At 38.9% G+C, this 22411-nt stretch overlaps 1 protein-coding gene across 5 annotated transcripts in view; it reads left to right on the plus strand.

Annotated features, from left to right (window-relative positions):
- Window positions 1-4201: 4201 nt before the first annotated feature.
- Window positions 4202-22411, plus strand: part of ANKAR (ankyrin and armadillo repeat containing) — a 46443-nt gene continuing 28233 nt past the window's right edge. For 2 of the 5 annotated variants that reach the window (XM_058664714.1, XM_058664719.1), the window contains exons 1-9: window positions 6243-6875; window positions 8857-9294; window positions 11732-11895; window positions 12572-12675; window positions 14793-14973; window positions 16742-16961; window positions 18141-18176; window positions 18807-19008; window positions 20822-21030. In XM_058664714.1, coding sequence (XP_058520697.1) covers window positions 6275-6875; window positions 8857-9294; window positions 11732-11895; window positions 12572-12675; window positions 14793-14973; window positions 16742-16961; window positions 18141-18176; window positions 18807-19008; window positions 20822-21030 — 2155 coding nt within the window. In that variant the 5' untranslated portion in view covers window positions 6243-6274. Of the gene's footprint in view, window positions 4322-6242; window positions 6901-8856; window positions 9295-11731; window positions 11896-12571; window positions 12676-14792; window positions 14974-16741; window positions 16962-18140; window positions 18177-18806; window positions 19009-20821; window positions 21031-22411 lie in introns of those variants that run through there. The other 3 variants (XM_058664718.1, XM_058664717.1, XM_058664716.1) reach the window with 3 other exon arrangements.

Raw genomic sequence — 22411 nt, forward strand, 5'->3', positions numbered from 1 at the left:
TTACACACCCCCAGTAATACCTTGCCTTGTACATCTCCAGTTGGCTGTTCCTGAATTGTATGCGCTTTCTTGTATTTTGTAAGATATTCTAGCAAACTAGTGAAACAGAGGAGGAAACCTTACAGCTGGCTGGTCAGATGAACCATAGGTGCCAACTTGCAAGTGGCATCTAAAGGAAGAGAAGTCTTGTGAGCCTAAACCCTTTATTTGTGTGATCCAACAGTCAGTCCAGGTAGATGGTCAGAATTAATTAAATTATAGTCATTGGTTTTTCCCAGGCTAACACTCCCCACTAAGCTATACCTAGAAATAACTCGGTTTGCTAATGTCATCCAAGATCTTGGATTAGACAAGGCTCCATTTGAAAGATAAGAGTTCTAAGGGTTTTGAGAAGTTTGCTGAGAAAGTTCCTGCCACTCCTGAGCAATACTGAGTACTTGAATTGTCAATCATTATGCAGCGTGTTTTCCCACTCCAAGAACTTTTAATGAGTAGTAGAACATTGTATTGCACCAATCTCCAACTTTTTTTTTGCCTCTCAACTCATGAGCTTTTCACAGAAAAGATCAAAGTTGTTAGGCCAAGAGCTGCCTCTTCTGACACCAGAATGTTTTAATTTAAAACAATTTATTAAAGTTCTAGAAACTGAAAAATTCAAGTTCAAAGTGTCTGGTTCATTCTGAGACTTCTGGCTTGCAAGTGTCCTCACATGGTTGTGGTTGTGTGTGTGTGTGTGTATAGCATTGTTTTGTGCACAGCACCCTCTTCTAAATTGTCTACCTACACCAGTCTTCCTTGCCATTAGAAGAGTCTTCCACACAGAAGAAGGCTATTTGTCCACCTGTTCTCCATCACTAAGCACACTACCTTTCAGCAAGCTCACACTGCTCTCTTCAGGATCTTCAGCCCCTTTCTCTGAAGGGTCCTTCCTGTCATCAGATTTAAATGCTGTAGTCCAAGTTCAAATTTACTTTTCTGGTCTTCTATCTTCCTCTACACCTCTTGGTGTACCCATCTTCTCCACCTTTCTGCCTATTCCACTCCAGCCTGGTATCACCCACTTTTCTGAGCCAAATGCAGCAGCACTGGAAATGATCATTGTTGAGGCTGGATCTGACTACACTCTAGATCATCATAGGAAATAAATTTTAACATAACCTAATGGTTTGGATATGATCTCCTTCCCTGAACCTTATATAAGAGTTTAATCCCCACTATCAGATGGTAATGGTTTTGAGAGAGTGGACACTTCTAAATAAGTCCCTGTTATAAAGGCAAGACCTTTGGGAAGTGATAGAAGTCATTGAGGTAAGGCCCAATCCTTGTGTGACCGTTTTTTCTCTTTGTTTTGTTTTACAGAGGACAAGGTAACAGACACATGAGCTGCTTGTCTTCGGCTTGTGAAGCTGTGTAGTTCCTCAGCATTCTGCCAAATGAGGCTTTTAGACTACACCTACAGAATCATCAGCAAGAATGATCTTTATAAGTCACCTGCTTCAGGTACTTCATTATAGTTCTTAAAAAGCTAATACAACAGCAGAAGCCATTATAGATTTATTTCCTGGTAAATACAATGTTCAAGCCAACTTAGGTATTGCCTGCACAGTTTTCATCTCTTCATCTGAAAACATAACTTTCAAGTGTCCATGTGGTCCAGAGCACTAAATTATTGATTATATTGGGTACTGAATTTAAGTGATTTGCCCCATAGCCTGCAGTTGAATATACTTGTAATATGGGTCAACACCAAAAATAGCCTTCATATGTATGCTACTATGTGCAGGCACTATTCTCTGGGTTTTATATGCATGTGTCAGTTTAGTCCATTGAACCTCAATGGACTGTCAAGGTCACCTGCTCCCACAGTTACTGTGTGTGTGTATGTATGTGTGTGTGTGTGTGTGTATGATTGTACACACGTGCTCTTAACACACAGAGGGTAAGATAATTATTAAGTAGCCTTCTTGTTCCTCTATCTGAAACTCTGGCGTAAAGTTCTGTGTTAATCTTCAAGTGAAGGGACAATTAATTCCCTGATTTGAAGCAGAACAAAAATACCTTCAAGTGGAATTTGCACTTAGGGTTCATACTTCATAGATGCAGGCTTGCAGATTTCCTAAAAGAAGGTGGTGATCTGACAATCCCTTTTCCTGGAATGCCTGTGATAAATCTGTTAATATTCACTAATTCCATAGTAGCTAAAGCAATGACAAGGCTAGTGTGCGAGAAATTCTGCCCCAGATGTTCACCAAGCACTGCCATGCTATTAAATTCAGTGGGAGAGTTTTGAGTTCTTATCTTCCTTCACCTGGCAGCAAAAGCCAATGAAGTTGGTCATGTGTTTTATTCTTAAAGCATGTTTATCAGTTTTGGGGGCCAATTTTGATTTTCCTCCCACCTTCCTGTCTTATATAAGTTTCTCTACCTGCATTTAAATGTTAAATATATTTTTTAAAGGTGTATTTATTTATTTGAAAGGCAGAGCTATGGAGGAAAAGGGAGAGAACCAGCCACTGGTTCACCTTCCAAGTGGCTGCTAGAGCCAGGCTAAAGGCAGAAGGCAGGAGTTTCTTTTGAGTCTCCCACGTGAGAGGCAGGGCCCAAGCACTTAGGTCATCACACTGCTTTTCCTAGCAAGTATTCATGTGGGATGTCAGCACTAAAGGTGAAAGTTTAAGACAGTACATTACAATACTGGACTGTCAATGTTAAATCCCTAAGGTCTACTTTTGGGTTTCTCAGTTCTCATTCTACATGGCCTCCCCTGGTGATTTCAACTGCTCTGTAACTTCAGTTTCCATAAGTCTGCCCAAATTTATGCTCATATATTCAGCCTCAACTGCCATTCTTAGGCATTATGTACGGTATTCCTACGATTTCTTCCTTAAAAAATTTTATTTTTTTATTATTTTTTGACAATCTTTACATAGTTAATTAGGGTAAAAAGGTTCAAGGGCTACAGGAAAGTGGGTAAGACTATTGTTCCCATATTGTTTACTTCCTGCTTAAAGGGGGGTATTAAGGGAGAAGGCCCACCCAATTTTCCACCCTGTTCCCAGATGTAGGGCATGCTCCGAGGTTCTTGCTCAAGTGGTTTTGATAGTTCACCAGTTATGAACCGCTGTCAGTCTTGCCACTCCAAGCACGATGAGGTCTTTGAAGAATCTACTGATTGACATAGTCCATCATAGAGTCTCCTTTTGTCCCATATTTCGCTGCCAACATATAGCTGAGATGGTTGATTGACCTGTTCTGTCTTCTGTCTTCTCTTGGTTAGGGTTCTGAGTCCAGCATTTCGATTGGGGAGATCTCCAAAGAAACTTTGTCTGAGGTGTTCTAAGACCAGATTCTTGTATGTACTAGCAAGTACAGGGCCCAGCACAGTCCATCGCCTTGATCAGCTGGTGGCTGCAATTGCTGGGTTGGTTCTGTTTTCAGCCCCGACTTCCATTGGAACCAGTGGGTGTTGCAGTCCAGCCTGGTTCTGCCCAGCACACACTCGGCCCTCGCATAAACCAGTGGGAGGTGCAGCCTAGTTGGAGCGACCCACAATAACCCCCACCAGGCCCACCCCCTACCCTGGTTTGCCAGTATGTGTAGCAGTAGTCCAGTCTGTCCCACACCCCATTCGGCTCTCGTACATGTCAATGGGTATTAAAGCTTTGTTCCATCTAACATTCCTACGATTTCTTAAGATAGCTCTGTCACGTAGGAACTCTTCACCTTGCCCAGACAGAAGTCCAAGCGTCACCCTGGCACCAGTACCTTTTCCTATACCTTCAAGTAGCAGCTTGGCTCCCTATTCTAACTTCCTGCTTTTGCATACTCTGGAAGGCAACCTGTGATGGCTCAAGTACTTGGGTTTCTTCTACCCCCGTGGGACACCTGGATAGAATTCCCAACTCAGCAGACTGGGTGTCTATATCCCTACACCCTGTCTCCCCTTCAATTTTTTTTTTTTTCGGTCACATTCTCAAAACAGCTTTTCCCAACTATTCATATAGATTCATTTCTCTTGATGTACTATTAATACATCTTGCAAGTATCATATTACTAAATACACCTGTGTGGTCCTCTAATTATAAACTCCCTGAGATTTTGTGGTGCCCCGGTTTCCTGGGTCTCCAGCCCCTAGCTCAGTGTCTGGCTCACAATAGGCGCCCCACACAGGTCTGTGGAATGATGGAATGACGAGAGATCTGGAGTTCCAATCCAGACTATCTCAAAGCCTGGGCTTTTGCTCCACCACACTCTTGCTTTGGCAGACAGTGGCAGGAGGCTGGACGTGAGCTCTGAAGCAGGGCCAGGAGGGGAGGTGAAGGTAAGCGGAGCCTGTGCACTGGAGACGGTGTGACGCCAGCCAAATTCAGGGCTCCAGCTGAGGTCCCAGCTGACATCACTCCTCATCTGAGAGTCCCCTGAGCACTCCCAGGAGGCCGAGCAGGTTGACAAAACTAGCAGGCCACCCGTGGCCCTCACCCCAGGGCTTCTCAGAGCTCCTGGCTCCTCATTCCTGCTTGTCCAAGCGGGAGAGCCTGGCTGCTGGCTGGATAAAGCCATGAAGTCATTGGAGACCACAGCTGCTGCAGGCTCCTAAGCAACATGCAGGAGGGTCAGTGTGGGTGCAGGGCTCCTCTCCTGGACTGAAACCAAGTCCATCTGGAACAGGTACCCTTGTTCTCTCCCACATGGCCAAGAGCTCTTGTCCTTGAGTCCGAACAGGTCTTGGGGCTGATTCAGAGGCTTCTGTGAAGCTTCAGGCCTGTCTCTGACCTCCATTTCCGCATTGTAAAGTGGGCAGAAGTGTGCCTGTCTCAGGACCAAGTTCTCTGGGTGTCCAGATGGGACCATCAGTGCAGTCAGAAACGTGGCAGAAATACAAGTTGGCCCAAACACAGTTAAATTTTAGCGTTTTCAGGTGGTTCTAAATCAGACTGCATTATGAGAACCACTGCCTCTGGTGGCCCATTACTTTGCATAAGGAGCTTGGTTATTACTATGCCAGAGAGAAGAAAGTATTTAGCTGCACAGAAATTAAAAGCTAAGAAGGCATTGCCTATCTTTTCTTCTTTTTTTTCTTTTTTTCTTTTTTCTTTTTAGATTTGGTTATTTTCATTGGACAGGCAGATTTACAGAGAGAAGGAAGAGCCTCAGTCATTCTCAGCCAAGGAGCTAGTGCATCAGCAAAGCTGAGGTAGGGAGTCTGGCCAAGGGTCTAGATCCTTTCTGTCAGTGTAGGAATCGTCATTGGCAAAAGAGTAGAGGAGTTTCTGGAAACTGGATGGGGAATTGAGGGCTGTGGCCATGCTGCAGAGTCACTGGGGGAGTTCTTATCTTTATTTGAAAGGCAGAAAGAGAGAGAGACTTTCATCCTTGGGTCCACTCCCCAAATGACCACCATGGCCAAAGATAAGCTGGTCTGAAGCCAGGAGCCAGGAGCTTCATCTGGGTCTCTTGCATGGGTGCACGTCCCAAGGACTTGGGCCATCCTCTACTGCTTTTCCAGGCCACAAATAGGGAGCTGGATGGCATTCTGCCACCCATATGGGATCCTGGCGCTTTCAAGGGAAGGATCAACAAAATTGGCTGTTGTGTCGATCTTTAGTTTCTTAAAGAAAATGAAAACCAAAGAAGTGCATACACATACAAAAGTGTGTACACAACTTCTACGCTACTTCTAATGTGTAGACTTAGCATTACTTTTTAACTTAGATCTTTTTTTTTTTTTTTGAAAAATAGACTGTAGTTAACATTAAAAGTTTTACCATTCAAAGCATGTTAATTGAGATTTTAGTTTCCTCTTCCTTTGGTTAGTCTGAAATTGAGAAATGTGAGGTAAACGTACCGCAGGTTAAGCTGCTGCCTGGGACACCTGGCTTCAAGTCTGGCCTGCACCTCTGACTCAGCTTCCTGCTTTTGTGCCCTCTGGGAGGCAGCAGATGATAGCCCACATACTTGGGTCTCTATCATCCGCTTGGGGGACCCAGTTGAAAGTCTAGGCTTGGTCCCTTCTCACCTCCCAGCTGCTGCCAGCACACAGGGACTGAACCAGTAGACCAATGAGATATTTGTCTCCCTTACTCTCTGCCTTTCAATTGCAAATAGTAAATAAATATGCTTTAATCAGATTAAAATATATAATGGGTTGATCAAAAGAAGTTAACAATAAAAGGTAAAGGTTTATTTTTTCATGTGCCACAGAAATTCTGTTGTTTATCTTTCCTTTGCACTCATTGCAGAACCTTCAAAAAGGACACACGGGATCTAATCGGAAATGTTAAGGTTGCCCAAAAAAGGATTAACTAGATTTGAACAAATTCAAGATGAAGAAACTTACCTGGAAAATTTAGCGGTTCAGAGAAATGCTTCTGCCTTTTTTGAAAAATATGACCGGAGTGAAGTACAAGAATTATTAACTACTGCGCTAGTTAGCTGGTTGTCCACCAAAGAGGATGTGCGATCCCAACTGGACATCCCGTGTGGCATAATGACACAGATGAACAACGTGGGCTTCTCCACCGCCATCCTGCTGACTCCGGTGGATTCTGATGCCCTCCTAGACTACAGAGAGGTCCACCAGATCATAAGGGAGTTGGCCATCGGAATCTACTGCTTAAATCAGATCCCATCCATCAGTTTAGAAGCAAATTATGATCAGAGTTCATCTTGTCAGTTACCTCCAGCTTATTTTGATACTAGAGTTGGGCAGATTCTGATCAATATTGACTACATGCTGAAAGCACTGTGGCACGGAATGTACATGCCCCAAGAGAAACGGGCCCGCTTCTCTGAACTGTGGCGCACCATCATGGACATTGACCAGGATGGGAAACCGCAAACAAGCAAAGATATTTTTGCAGAATTCAGTGCAGCAGGCAAGATAATCTAACCATTTAAAAAGTAATACAGTGGAGCTGGCATTGTGGTACACCTGGTTAAACCACCTGCTGCAGTGCCAGCATCCTATATGGGTAATGGATTGGAGTTCCAGACTGCTCCCCTTCCAATCCAGCTCCCTGCTAATGGACTGCAAAACCAATGGAAAGTGGCCCAAATCCTTGGGCCGCTGCACCCATGTGGGAGACATGGATAAGCTTCTGCTTCCCAGCTTCAAGCTGTTCCAGCCCCAGGTGATGCAGCCATTTGAGGGGTGAACCAGCAGATGGAAAAATCTCTGTGTCTCTCACTCTCTCTGTGATGTTTCCTTTCAAATAAATAAGTAAGTCTTAAAAAAAAAACTGATCTTAAAAAAAAAAGTAATAAGCCTCAGTTTGTGTGTAGCTATCATTTTTTGACAGAATTTTAAAAATTCATTTGTTTTTATTGGACAGGCAGATTTACAGAGATGAGAGACAGAGAAAGATCTTCCATGTACTAGTTCACACCCAGTGGATGCAACAGCTAGAGCTGAGCTGATCCGAAGCTAGGAATAGGAGCTTCTTCCAGGTCTCCCAAGTGGGTGCAGGTCCCAAGGCTTTTTGTACCATCCCCAGACCATTAGCAGGGAGCTGGGTGGAAAGAGGAGCAGCAGGGGCACATAGGAGATGCTGGCACCTGGAGATAGATAGGCCAGTGGAACCATCAAGCTGGCTCTGACTAATTTCTAAGTACAATCATTATTATGTAAGGAGTTGTTTTTGCTTTTTTTTATCTTTGTTTTTCATGAAACGACACCATAGGCTTAGGGATTTTCCCTTTCATCTTCCCCATTTGCCTTCCCCCTCCCCCCAACTGTTTCCCCTGTATTATTACAATAGCATGGTCCTTCCGCAGCAGTCCCAAGTCTTCTGTTTAAGCGTGTCATGGCATTGTAAGTGTAGAAATGGTAGAAGGTCCAACATCTTGTTGTCAAGATGTATCTAAGAATTTCTTTGGGAATCCATCTTTGATTCGGGAGTACTGTATCTTCCCTTCTTGGTGCAATACTGTCCTTTATATAGTTCCTCTAGGTAAATATATACATTTTTACCTATATATCTACCAATCTTGTATTTTGCATGAAGGTTGTTTTATATCAGAGAGAACATATGATAATTGTCACTGAAGGGAGTTTTTTTTTCTTTGAACTCCAAAGAACCTTTTCATTACTATTTCCCTGTTTTATCATTGCCACCAAAAAGTATGGTTTAAGTCAACTATCTTTTCTCTTGTTTTTTTACTGTTTGTTTTTCATTTATTTGGTAGGCAAAACAAAAGTGAGAGAGAAAGTGAGAAAAACAGAGCTCTTTAATCTGCTGGTTCACTTCCCAGATGGCAATCAAAGCCCAGGGGAGGGCCAGGCCAAAACAAGGAGCCAGGAACCCTGTCCAGTCTTCCACATGGGTGGCTGGGGACCAAGCATTTGAGCCATCCTCTTCTGTTCTTCCCATGTTGGGAGACCCATGTGAGGCTTCTGGCTCTCGGCTCTGGCCATCACACCCATCAGGTGTGAGAATCATACTTTCTCTTTCTATACCTCCCTCCCCCCCCCCACCTCCCTGAAAAAGCAAATCATTCTTTTAGCTCATCTGAGATTCCTTGTCTAAAAAGAGATCCATTTTCTTGTGATTCTTCCATATTTTTCTTGATTAAAGATCTAAGTTGTGTTATTATGTTTTTGGGGCATTGTGTGTGATTCCTCCAAAGAGAATAGAATAATCTTTTTAATTCCACAGTGTCTGTTTTTCTTCAACTTCTCAGTAACTCACTCGTCTGTCTTTCATCTTTTGGAGTTTTGCTGGCACCCTGTGATTCCTTTCCAGTTGTTTTAGTAGGATTTCAGTGTGAAACCCTGCATTCAATCTGCCATATTTGTGCAGAAACCAAGTGTGAGGTTTTCACTGTTTTTTTTTTTTTTTGGTCTTTGTTGCTGGAAAGGTTTGATCGATATCACAAAGGATCCAGACTTTGATGGAATCTATGAAGAAGACATTAATGAAGATCCAACATATGACCCCAACAGCCCTGAAGAAAAAGCTATATTCATGAAATATGCTGAAAATATTATGCTGAAGTTGACATTCAGTACCACACAAGTTCAACAATGTGAAAATGTCTTCATATTTGAAACAGCCTATTGGCTTACTAACGCTATAAAATGTAATCAAGATTATCTTGATATTTGTACTTACCAGAGACTACAGCAAAGATTATATCTTCAAAAGAAAATTATTCAAAAACATTTTGAGAAGAAAAAGGAAATCAGAGGAGGGCTAGGATACCTAAAGTTAATTTGTTTTCTGATTCCATTTCTGTTGAGTTTAAAAAAGAAGATGAAAGTTCCATATTTAAGTAGTTTGCTTCAGCCTTTTTCAGGTAAGAGTTTCATTAGAAATCATTTAAATTGGGATATACAATAAATGTATATTTAAATGCATTTTTTTTTATAGTTCATGGGTCTAGGCATGTAACCTTTATAGAAAGAAAATAAATGTTAAACTACTGCACTTAAAACTGCTTGGTATGTGTATCCTATACTTTATATGTATCCTATACTTTATGTGTATCCTATACTTTATATCAGTCACAAATTCTGAGCAGAGAAATGAGTCATATTTGTGAAGGGACAATACAGTGGAACCAAGTATCCTATACTTTATGTATCCTATACTTTATATCAGTCACAAATTCTGAGCAGAGAAATGAGTCATATTTGTGAAGGGACAATACAGTGGAACCATTAAGGCTTTGACTATATTGTAAGTTTAAAATATACTAGTTCAAAATAATAAATAGGAAGTTGAACATGAAGGGACAATACGGATTTGTCTTATCCAATCTATAAACTCAATGTACTTCTTTTTTTTTATTAATTTATTAATTACATTGTATTATGTGACAGAGTTTTTAGGTACTGGGATTCCCCCCACCCCTCCTCAAACCCTCCCACCATGGTGGATTCCTCCACCTTGCTGCATAACCACAGTTCAAGTTCAGTTGAGATTCCCCCATTGCAAGCATATACCAAACATAGAGTCCAGCATCTTATTGTCCAGTCAAGTTCAACGGCTTCTTAGGGAGACCCTCTCTGGTCTGAAGGTAGAGCCAGCAGAGTGTCGTCCCGATCAATTAAAAGCTCCAAAATACCATCAGCAACAATTTACAACGTTATGGAATTAACCGACATAGTATTGAGCAACCAATATGTTAAAAATAAATGCGAGTTCTTAACCACATTCTGTGACCACCTCATTGACATTTCAATTTTAGTTTATATACAACGGGTTCTGTACATCTTAAAATAGCTGTAGATTATCGTTCAGCTGTCTTGTGTCCATTTTCATTACAACATTTAGCCTTTTATAGCATTGAAACATAATATTGCTGAACCTGCCTTTTTTCTTTTTTTCCAGGTAGTCTAGACTGGCTTACAACTCCAATAAGACATGTGTCAACAATTTAGGTGCAGAACAGTTTTAGGAGGGGTGTGCAGAGAAATCCTCAATACCCTAGTGAGGAGTAACTAATATTTCACGTCTTCCTCACAGCTTCTAGGGTGATGGGAGATTTCTCCGCTCCCCCACCCCCTTACGGAACAACAGAGGGTATTAGAAGTATATTAGGTTTTACAATTCTTTGATGTAGATCATAACCAGTCTGACTCACATTGATTGTTGGTTCGTTGGTTACTTCACAATATCTTATTGCATGTGAGATAGGCTGTTTGAGATTGAGATAATGTTACATCAATGTACTTGTATTCCAGTTCCCTATTCCATCCTTTTCCATTAAGGTTTAAAGTGTTATTCAACACAGTGCTGTAGAATGCCATGAATGAGCTTACATTTCTGAAGAAGAGATTTATATTTTAAAAGGAAAGCAATTAGATGAGGACAATTGGACATTGTAATAAGAGAACCATGTAAGCGAGAGCTGAAGGAGCTATGCTTACATGGAGTTTAACAGGACTTCATTTCAAACCTTTTGTCCTACCTAGGTTAGTGCACAATTTATCTCTTTTTGTTGGTGTCCAAGCGTGTGGGCGTATTTTGAGGTCTGTATTCAGATGGCAAAATTGAACTTCTATATTCAGTAGAAATTTTGCAAGTCATTTGTTGGGCATTTTTATCAGAGTTTATCTCGTGAAGATTATTTCTAGAAACTACTTTAAAATATCACTGATTTACGCTATGCACGTATATTGACTTATGATACTGTACCCGATTGATGTATACAAAAATAAAATGTTAATCAACAGGTTTGGTTTTTTTTTTTTTTAAGAAAATAAAGTAGATTGAGGAAAATAAAATACAGTCCTGACAATGCTTGTTTTCTGAATGGGGAGAGGCATGTATGGAAACAGGAGTGGCTTGCTGTGTCCATAATGTTTTTTTTGCTTAAGTCATGAGCAGCCAATATATCTACATATCACAATATGTCTAAATGCTTGTTTCTTTACAGTATTTCCTACGTAAATTGCTTCAGATAAGTGTTTATATTCAACCAGGGATTTTCTGTAGGATAAAATTTCAAGTCTTTTCTGGTAAATTGAATAATATTTTGATGATACTTTTTGAAATGTCTATAAAATGGAGTTAGAGAAGATGCCTAAAAATATGATATATATTATATTTCAGTGTTCACAATATTCACATTAAGAATATAAGTAATGTATAGGTTTTTGCTAAGATTTTAATTTCATGTAGAATTCTTCACTTTATTTCTATCAGTGAGAATTTAGATATCCACAATACGATTGTATACTGTTCACTTTTTAAATAGCCATTTGGTTTTTTGTTTGTCATTCTTGGAGATGACAAGGTCAAGACAGAGCGTGAATTGCCACCATTCATTTATGGACAAGACTTTAAATGCCAGAACTTCTACTACAAAGAGAACCAATATTTTCATGTGCATGGAGGAATTGAATTTGATATCAGCACCCCTTCAATTGAGAATGCTTTGGAAGATTTTAAGGTTTAAGTTATTATTATTCCTGTATGGCTTGCCATCTCACAGCTCAGCTCTTCTGTCCTCTGTTCCCCAGCCAGAATGAGAGCTTCTGTGGGTATGGGCTGCATGCAGCCCTTCAGATGATTATTCTTGCAATGCACTACATTTTTCACACATTATCTTAATATACATAAATTAAGGACAACTTAATTGTGTTTAAAGTATTGTGTTTGATTCAGGGTAAAGTAATTGGTAAGCTAGATTCAGTCATTCTCCTCACAGAATTTAGACTTCTAATGAATCATATTTGCCCTAGAATTATCAAGTACAATAAAAATCCCTGACCACTCATTACATACTCTTCCATTTTCTTCAAAGATTAGTATTGGAACACATATCCTCTGGAGTTTGAAAACAGTAATTCTTCACCAGGAATTTAGTATACTCATGATATATCTTGATTGTGCAATATATTATGTACTTTCCCTGTTGCATTTTTCCCCCCTCATTCTCAAATTAGGGATTGGATATATGAAGTTACTATCATGGTCTTTTGGAATGTTAAAATCATTTTGTAAAACTTTTGTTTTTTGCATAAAATTGCATAGAGAAGTCTTATAACTGTTGTAACAATCTTAACAGTTTAAGGAAGATAAATATCTTTTTTAATGATTTTTTTGTAATAAAACTCATATTTTAGAACAATCTAGAAAAAATACGGGATTGTGCTGCCCACACATTTGGAGAAGAATCAGGATACAAAGAATATTACCCAATACCAGTCATAGAATTTTATGGAAGAAGGTAAGAATTTTTAGTAGTTATTCACAGTAGCCACAGCTTTTGAAAGTTAGCAGGGAGCAGCGAAAGTGCCAAAATGCAAAGGCTCCCTTAAATCCTTAGGAAGTGAGGGCACAGCACAGTAGTGTGAGGTCCTGGCCTTGCATGTGCCGGGATCCCATTATGGACACCGGTTCATGTCCTGGCATCCGCACTTCCCATCCAGCTCCCTGCTTGTGGCCTGGGAAAGCAGTTGAACACAGCCCAAAGCCTTGGTACCCTGCATCCATGTGGGAGACCTGGAAGAAGCTCCAGGCTTCTGGCTTTGGATTGGTTCAGCTCTGGCCATTGCGGCCCCTGGGAGTGAATCAGCAGACAGAAGATCTTCCTCTCTGTCTCTCCTCTATATATCTGACTTTCCAATAAAAATAAGTTCTTAAAAAAAAAAACTCATCCCATGAGCTGCTTTCAGGCTTCTGGAGTACTAGGGAACCTGAGGATGCAAACTGGGATATAAACTTCCTGGTGATAGGTGGTTGTAGAAGGAATGTGGTCACTGTCAACAAACTGCTCTGCCCTGGAATTCTTACTATAATTTCTGACTAATAAATAGTATTTCGTAAACAGTGTCAGTGAATGACAGACAGACAGACATGAACTTGTAGGTTTTGAGAACCACTGTAGGCTGGTTTCCCAGAGCTTGCCAACAGCAGAGTCAAAGTCCAAGTCTCAAGGACAGTAATGATCAGTATTTTCATGGCAGTTTCACAGAACTTTCAGTCTCCTGTAAAATCCGATCACCACTCATTCCAAGCATTTCATATGCTAATGAACCAGTATCATCAGCTACCTGAGATAGCTTCAGTTTCTCCTCTCCCTGTTCCAGTTCCCTGTGGTTTCCCATCACTGGGCACACAGAACCCAAAAGCTTTAGGAAAACAACACTAATGCCTTTGTTGTCCCTGGCATTCCTGCTCCTGGTATCACTCCTGGGGCTGGCTCTTGATGTTTGTGAGTGTATCAACCCGAGACACGTGGGAGCCAATCCCAGGGAAGTAAGAGGAATTCCTTTTCCAATTTATTGGATTCAAAGAGGTGCTCTCCTGAATCCCTAACAATCTTAGAAAAACAACTCTGGGTCATTCTGTGTGCAGTTGTTCTTCCTATGATGGAGGGATTAGTCTGTGATGGAACTGGACTAGAGAACAGACTAATTACCATCATGCCGTCTCTAAATTTGTTAAGTTTCAAAGCCATTGTTAGTTACAGCAAGCATATATATTTTAATATTCTCTTTCTTCAGGATAACTTGTTTAATAGAAGATTCTTGCCGTTTATGAAAATAAAATCTGTTCCACTGGTCTTCTAGTCCTGCCCAGAAACACCTAAGTCATTGAATCTATTTAAGGCTCAGATTGAGGTCTCCCCTGTCCCCGGAATTGTAAAAGAATAGGGACACCAGTCAGATACCCAGTGATTTGGCAATCCAGAAATGCAGAACTCATGAATTATTAAAATGGCACTTACTGGAGTAAGGCTGGATTGACATTGGTACTAAAATGTCCTATCTTAGGGAGAGCATGCTGGCATCACAGGACTGTTAGTGGGTCTCCAGTCAGCTGTGACAGGTGTGGTGGAGGCAGCATGGAGGTGTAGCACTGAAGCTCCTCACACAGTCCTTGATCTCAGGGCAGACTCCCAGAGAGAAGAATGTGGAGGGAGCCATGTTAAAAGGAAGCCTCCCCCAAAATTCCTATTCATAGCCACACTTGAGATTTTCAGTAAGAGCACTCGTTTGTCATGATTCAGTGCTTGATCAGACAGCTCTATGGCTGGAATACACAGCCACTGATCTCATAGTGCTGACTTCACATGCTTTTAGTATTCATCCTTGAGCAGGCCAGTGTTGACCTGCCTGTGCTGGGTGATGGATGAGACTTTCTCCTCTCTCTTTCTGTCATTCTATTTTTCAAATAAATAAAAATGAATATTTAAAAGGAGTTGATAACCACGTTAATGTGTTTATAATCAATTAGAATTTAAGTTACAATTTTGTGTTTGTTATGGAAAAGTATACCAGCACAGAAAAAAATCACTTCCAAATTAGAATAATATGTTCTTTTTTTTTTCATTTTTCATAGCTACTATGTGATTTGTTTTGAACTTGAAGGTTTCTATCAGCAACTGTATAAGACACAGTGGTGGGGAGCCATAAATGAAATTGTGAACAGTCTCAGATTGAAGAGACTTCCACTGACAGACGCTCAGTTACATGACCAATTTAAGAAAAAATTTGGTTTCAAAAAAGCAATGAAATGCAAGGTATTTCTTTGACGACTGCATGATTTAATATTTGAAGTCATATTACTAATATGTCTTATATGTTTATGTTAGTGATAATTTGTAAAATCCTCACCATGAAATAAAACTTACATTGTTACCAACTGAGGGGTTATACAAATCTGAGTTATAAATGTCTGGTAGAGTATAGAACTTATTCATTTGATGGGACTGTGATTAGTGTTAATAATGGCTAATATTGGTTGCTTATTTTGTATGCTAGGCAGTACTATAAGCCAAATTAAGGGTGCTCATTCTATGATTATCATTGTTATAATAAAATTGAGGAATTTGAAATTCAGAGATTTAAAGATCAGAGCCACATGGGTGGTAAAAAGATTTAAGGTCCTGGGAGTTAGAATGAGGAAACTCAACTGCTACAATTATGCCAATAAGCCTTGAATTGCATTCTGAAATCAGTCAGTTAAGATCACCAACTTCTAAGGTTAGACTAGCATTTACTGTTTATCTCTTAATGCCCATTTATTTAAAATTTAGTAAACTTAATAAAGTTAGTTTAAGGTAGTAGCTAGTCAGACTATCTAAAAGATGCCTTTTTTTTTTTTTTAAAGATTTCAGAGATACAGTGAGAAGGAGAGACAGAGAGGAAGATCTTCCATCCATTGATTCACTCCCCAAATGACCAGAACAGCCAGAACTGAACTGTTCTGAAGCCAGGAACCAGGAGCTTCTTCCAGGTCTTCCATGCGGGTGCAGAGTCCCAAGGCTTTGGGCCGTCCTCGACTGCTCTCCTAGGCCACAAGTAGGGAGCTGGATGGGAAGCGAGACTGCTAGGATTAGAACCAGCGCCCACATGGGATCCTGGCGCAAGCATGGCGAGGACTTTAGCCAGTAGGCTACTGCGCCAGACCCTTAAAGATGACTGCTTTTACTCCTCAATATTGAAACCTAGAGTACAGAAAAGTATATTTCTAGAAGTATATATATGAAGTTTCCAGATTTTTAAATTAAGTGATTTTAAAGTAAGATTAGGAACCTAATGATCTGTATTTGCTTATAAAGTATTCCAAAAAGATAGTTATCTACCCTGTTTTAATTATAAAAAAGAAAAGAAAAATCTGATGTCATGGCACAACGTGTTAAGCCACCACCTGAGACATGGTTTCACACATGGGTACTTGTTCAAATCCCAGTTCTGATCCAGCTCTATGTCAACCATCTGAGTGCTTGGGCCCATTCTGTTAGTTCCAGGCTCCTGACTTTGGCCCGATTCATTTGAGAAGTCAATCAGCAGATGAAAGGTTTTTCCTCTCTCTCTCTTTCCCTCCCTCCTTCCCTCCCTCTCTCACTTTCTCTCTCACTCTCCCTCCTCACTTTCAACTTTCAGTGTCCCTCACTCTCTCACTCTCCCTTTCTCACTTTCAACTTTCACTCTCCCTCCCTTTCTCACTCTTCCTCTGTCTTTCAAAAACTAAACCTTTAAAAAAGAAAAATGTACACACACAGAAAAAAAAACTTGCAACTTCCCGTTAAACAGGAGAAAAAACAGGAGACAACAATGATCTTTCAAAAAATATGTTTTACAGTTGGTTACATTTACTGTTATTGATGGCCCTTAAACTTCAGTCATTTCCTAATGAGAAACTTTTCACTGGAGCCTTCTCAAAGTTCAGCTCCAGTTGAGGAGCCGTGATTTGATTGTTAGTATAGTTGATGTCTATTTTTTCTTTAACCTGAACCTTAGACACACTGTGAAAAAATCTGATTCTGGCCTCCTTAATAATTTTAGAGTATCCCATTTGGTTTGAAGTCTGCTGTAGAAAGAGGATTAGCTGCCATTTTCCACACATTCAGTCGTAAAACCTCCAGCTCAACAATCAATGTCTCTGATGAAGCAGGCTTTGCCGTTTTCCACCATGCTGCTCTGTACAACAGAGTCTCCATCATATGTCAGCTGTGCAATGCCAACTTCAATGTCAACCAGAGACGCTTTATCATGTACAGCCAAGGTAACACACCATGGTGTTTTTAACCTGAAATATTCTTCTTTGACTTACTTTGTGTTCAGCATTAAATATGCAGGTGTGTTTTGGAGCAAAGTTAAAATTTGGTGCTGATTCATATAGCAAATGGTGTTTTCATTTTATTTAAGTAAGAAGAAATCTTTTTATTTTTCTAAGTATCACACATTGTTAGTTTATACAGTACTATATTTGCTGTATCTTTCTCACTTGAATGTAAGCTCTAAAAAGAACAAGGATTTGGTCTACATTAAAAATACCTTCATAATAGTAATGCTTAAAATTAATAGCCCTTCAAAGCAAATCTGGTTTAATTTTTAAATACATTTTTGCTGATAATTAATGAATATATATACATGTTTTACATCCATTGAAATTAATCAGTCAAAAATTAATCAGTCAATAACAAAACTGAAAAATGCAAAGTGGTGATTTTCTACAAATGAAAGAGGAAGTGAAGCCATGTCAAAATGGCCAGTGCAGAATGCAATGAATGGCCTATTGGCAATAGGAAGCAGTGATTTAATGTTTTAACAAAATTATCTGTCTTAATAAGCTGTTTTAGATTTTTGCATGTACCATAAAAGCATTATGCTTTGATCCTATTGATGGATAAATCTGGTACACTATCAATACAATCAAAATTTCTTAATATTAAAAGGCTATTCCTCAATTAAAATATTCAATACAGATTGAATCTCATTAAAGCACATTGAAGTGCAGTGAGTGTACTATTGTTCAAAAATGTATTATCTTAAAGTCCTCTTCAGCATGAAAAGAAAATTGTTAAATTGAAGTCTTTCATTCATCCTCTGAATCCTTGGATTTGCATTTACTGAGAAGTGGATACATTTAGAGGCATAGAGAATGCTTGATTCTCCTGGTAATATTGTCACTTTGTCAACACATAATTGTCCCAACTGTGAGTTTCACCATTTGCTAGGGAGGCAGATTTTCCAGGTCTGTTCTGATGTGCTGTTAGGTGGAAGTGACATACTTGGATGAATTGATCAAAGGACAGCTTGATTGTCCAATCCTTTTTGATACGATCCTCCCATCTATGTCTAAACAGCAATTCCACTCTTAGTCATAGAGTCTTTCTTATTAATGTAAGAAACTGCTTTGTGCTAATAATCATACTTCTATGTGCATTGCCTTTTAAAACAGACTCATCAAAAATGGACGTAAAAAAAGAAAGAACTGGTAAGACATAAGCAAAATATTCAGTGCATTTGAAAAGATGAGTACATATACTAAAACTTTCTTAGAGTATATGATCCCCAAAATGTTTTGTTGAAGAATGATATGTTTTATATTCCTTTTGAAGTATACTTTTTTCTACCCATGGATATTTGTTGATATTTTTCTAAAATGCTTTTTATTCAACTGTGAAATTTTCTGTTGCCTCTGTTTATTTTAATAAATTCAATTCACAGTTTTCTTTTACACCTTACAGAAGTTACTGTACAATATTCTTAAAGTCAGATAGAGAAGGGTAAGAGAGAGAGAGAGAAAGACAGAAATTGGAATCTCCTACCTTTTGACTTACCCCACAAATGGCTTGCAACAGCCAGGTGTGAAACAGGCCAAACCCAGGATCCTAGAACCCAATATAGGTTCTGTGTGGATGGCAGGGACCCAACTACTCGTCAACTGATGCTTCCCAAGGTGTGCATTATTCCAAGGTGAGCAGAATTGTCTACATTAGTCTTTTAGTACCTATCTTGGGGGTTTATGTCATATCATACTAGGCCTGTGGATGGATACCACAAAGGCAAATGGTTTAAGACTGTTAGTTCTTTGGCCACAGGAGGCATCTTTCATCCTTTCCAGGTCCAACACCTCTGCACCTGGCTGCACAGGCTTGTTCCTTAGAAACCACCATCTGTCTACTCTGTTTCAAAGCTGACTATATGCTTTCTGAAAAGAGAGGCTGGCTGCCGATTCACTTTGCTGCCTTCTACGACAATATCTGCATCATCATTGCGCTCTGCAGGAAGGATCCTGCTCTGCTGGAAGCTGAGGCAACAGCTGAGTAAGTTGTGAAGCATTGACATGAATATAAATTTCTACATTGTGTGCCTTGCCCCACAGACTGACGCAAACATGTTATGATTGGTATTGATGATTTGGAAAATGTATACATCTTCTGTTCATTTTTAAAAAATCAATGTTCTTTTTTTTTTTCAAAAAAAATTTGTTAATTTACACAAGGGTACAAACTTTCTTCTACTCCTCTTTTAGATTTTACAAAGATAAAAGTTCTCTTAAACCATGCGTGTTTCCAGAAGAATAAGAAGTAAGCCCTAAGTATTTTTACCTAATCTTCTCCAAGCTGCATGGTTCCACAGATTGGTTTATCAAGTTGCCTATTTAGTTCCAGAAAAGAGAGTTGACTCTAGTGTGGAAAAAAAAATGATCTAAATTGGACCCTACACAGCAGGAGATGGTCCATAGGCCATAGGGCTCCAGACCACAGTGTATAGGGCATGAATAACAGAAATAGGAATTGGTATTAAGAAGAAAAATACACGAAAGAGAAGAAAATAGCTTTAAAAATTAAAAAAGTCATTTATTTCATAATTTAACTGGGGAATCAGTCTTTTTTAAAAAAAATCTTGTGAACCTATTTTTACATTATTGATGCTGTGCTTTTATTTCTAGTAAATGTTCACATCTTTCATGTAAGAAAATGTTTTTCACTCAGATACCTTTGTCTACAATGCAAAGTGATTAAAACTATTCAGGAGATATATATATATGTATATATATATATATACACACACACACACATTATATATGTATATATACACACACATATATATGTATATATGGTCAGGTAACACATATATTGTCTTTAAAAGTAAATGATTAATACAGACTTGTAAGAGAAATGAAAAGCAGGGTAAATTGCTTTCAATTTTCTATTCCAAGTTAAATCACAATATAAGCCCTGCCCTACCTCTTTTGTGCTTTTCCTTCTTCACTTTTTCTGTTTTGTTTTATGATGTAGTTCCATAGCTCTAGGATTTCCTCTCCCCGCACCTCAAACCTGCTTGCCCACTGACTTATCTTCAAGGGGAAATCTGACTTCTGATGGTGCCTTCTTGGCTAGAAGCTGAAGACTAAGTTGTTAGTTTTTTAATCTCTTAACCTAATTCAGACTTAGTTTTAATACGTTTTGCCAGGACTTCATGTAGCCTGTCCACTATGATTCAATAACCTGTGGCTAATCTGTGGCTTCTATGTCACACTGTTTACATTATTATCTCTAAATTGAACCATGCAAAGAAAGAATAGAAATTTTATAAAAAACAAATCAAGAACTGTAAAATTGGTGGTATAATCCTATGCCTAAAAAAAAAATCTGCAGCATCTAAAAGGCAGATGGTAGATATTTGAGAGTAAAAATGCTAATTTCTGCCACAATGAAGAAACAAGTATTTGAAAACAACATGAAAGTAAGAAAGTAGATTTAACTACTACTTCATCTTGAGTTGCATTGTTTCTAAGGTAGGTTGACAATGTTTGTCTTATTTTTTTCTTTTTTCAACCTTATTATTATTGAAAAAAAGAAGTAAGTAGAATAGTGTACACAAAGAATTTTGTGCATAACCAAACTCTAAACAAAATACAGGTCACAATTGTTAAGTGAATAGGTAAGGTAAAACCAGTGCTTAAGAGAATACCAACCTATTTATTTACACATGGACCATAGAGACCAAGACGTCATAAAGAAGAGCTGATGCAGAAATCATACCCTCCTCCAGCAAGTTTGAACAGTTCTACAGTATGTAAATGTGACTACATGTATTCTCAATTACCATAGTATGTTCCTTGATTTTTAGGAATCAGTGTACTCCACTGTTGCTTGCCGCCACTTCTGGAGCACTGGACACTATTCAGTACCTATTTTCTCTTGGTGCTAACTGGAGAAAAACGGATGCTAAAGGAAATAACATCATTCACTTATCAGTGCTAACTTTTCACACAGAGGTTCTCAAGTACATAATAGAGTTAGAGAATTCTGAACTTCCAGTTTGGAAAACTTTGGTAGGTGAGTAAAGAATGTGTGAGTTCTGCTAAGGTAAATGTTCTAATTGTTATCTGATTTAGGTATTGAGACCATGAAATAGAGCATATAAAATAGTTGCTTCATAGTTTAAACAATTAACATGATGAAATAGAACCAGGTATGTGGCAAAGCTGTTGAGGTATTTCTTGGGATGTGTGTATTTATATTGGAGTTTCAGAGTGTGAGTCCCAGCCCCACTTCTGACTGCTGTTTGGTATTAATGTGCACCTGGGAGGTACCAGGTCATGGCTCAAGTCAGGTTCCTATCCACATGTGGAGGACTCGATGGAGCTGCAGGCTTCGTCTGTGGCTTGGTCCAGTCCTGGCTATTACAAGTATCGGAGTGAACCAAAGGATGGCAGATCTATTTTTGTTTCTTTCTTTCTCTTTATCATTCTGCCTTTCAAGTAAACATTTAAAAATAGAAATAAAAGTAATGCTTTTTATATTAATTTAAGCATTAAAATGTAATCAACAGAGCTTTTATTCTGTATGTATTGTAGTAGTAACAACCATGGTAGTTTGGGTTTCCTTTTAAAGATTTATTTATTTATTTATTTATTTATCTATTTATATTGGAAAGGCAGATTTACAGAGAAGGAGAGACAGAGAGAAATATCTTTCTTTTGCTGGTTCATTCTCCAAGTAACCACAAGGACAGAGATGAGCCGTTCCAAAGCCATGAGCCAGGAGCTTCTTTCGAGTCTCCCACATGGGTGCCGGATCCCAAGGCTTTAGGCCATCCTCTGCTGCTTTCCCAGACCACAAGTAGGAATCTGGATGGGAAGTGGAGCAGCCGGGACATGAACTGATGCTCATATGGGATCCCAGCATGTGCAAGACAAGAATTTAGCCACTAAGCCATTGCTGTGGTCTTACTGGTAAATTAAAATATATATTACATATATTTTTATAGATGTATAAATTTAAATCTAAAAATCAAAGATCTGTGACTCAGACTATATTTTACAGCATTATAATTATTTTTACTTTCCAATTTTCTCCAAAAGTTTAAGCTTTCTCTCCTCTATCAAAAAAATAGATTATGAAGAGGGAAATGAAGGAAATTTAAATGCTCCAATTTATACCTCACTTCATAATTTTGGAGACAAATTAAGAAAAATATTTTCTCATTATTTGGATTAGTATTTTGTGAAAATTCTCTCTGAGGTTTTTTTCCCCAAAATTTACATTCAGTCTTACTGAGCAACAGTATAAAGGTATGAATTACTAGACCAATTGAATGTTTATGTCTAATTTTAATGCTTTTCAAAATCCTTATAATGTCTTGAAATAATGCAGAGCAAATATGAATAATCAAATGATTAATAGAAAATGTAAAGAATTACATAAAAATACAAAC

Source organism: Ochotona princeps, chromosome 5 (assembly GCF_030435755.1).
Source record: "Ochotona princeps isolate mOchPri1 chromosome 5, mOchPri1.hap1, whole genome shotgun sequence".
NCBI lineage: Eukaryota > Metazoa > Chordata > Mammalia > Lagomorpha > Ochotonidae > Ochotona > Ochotona princeps.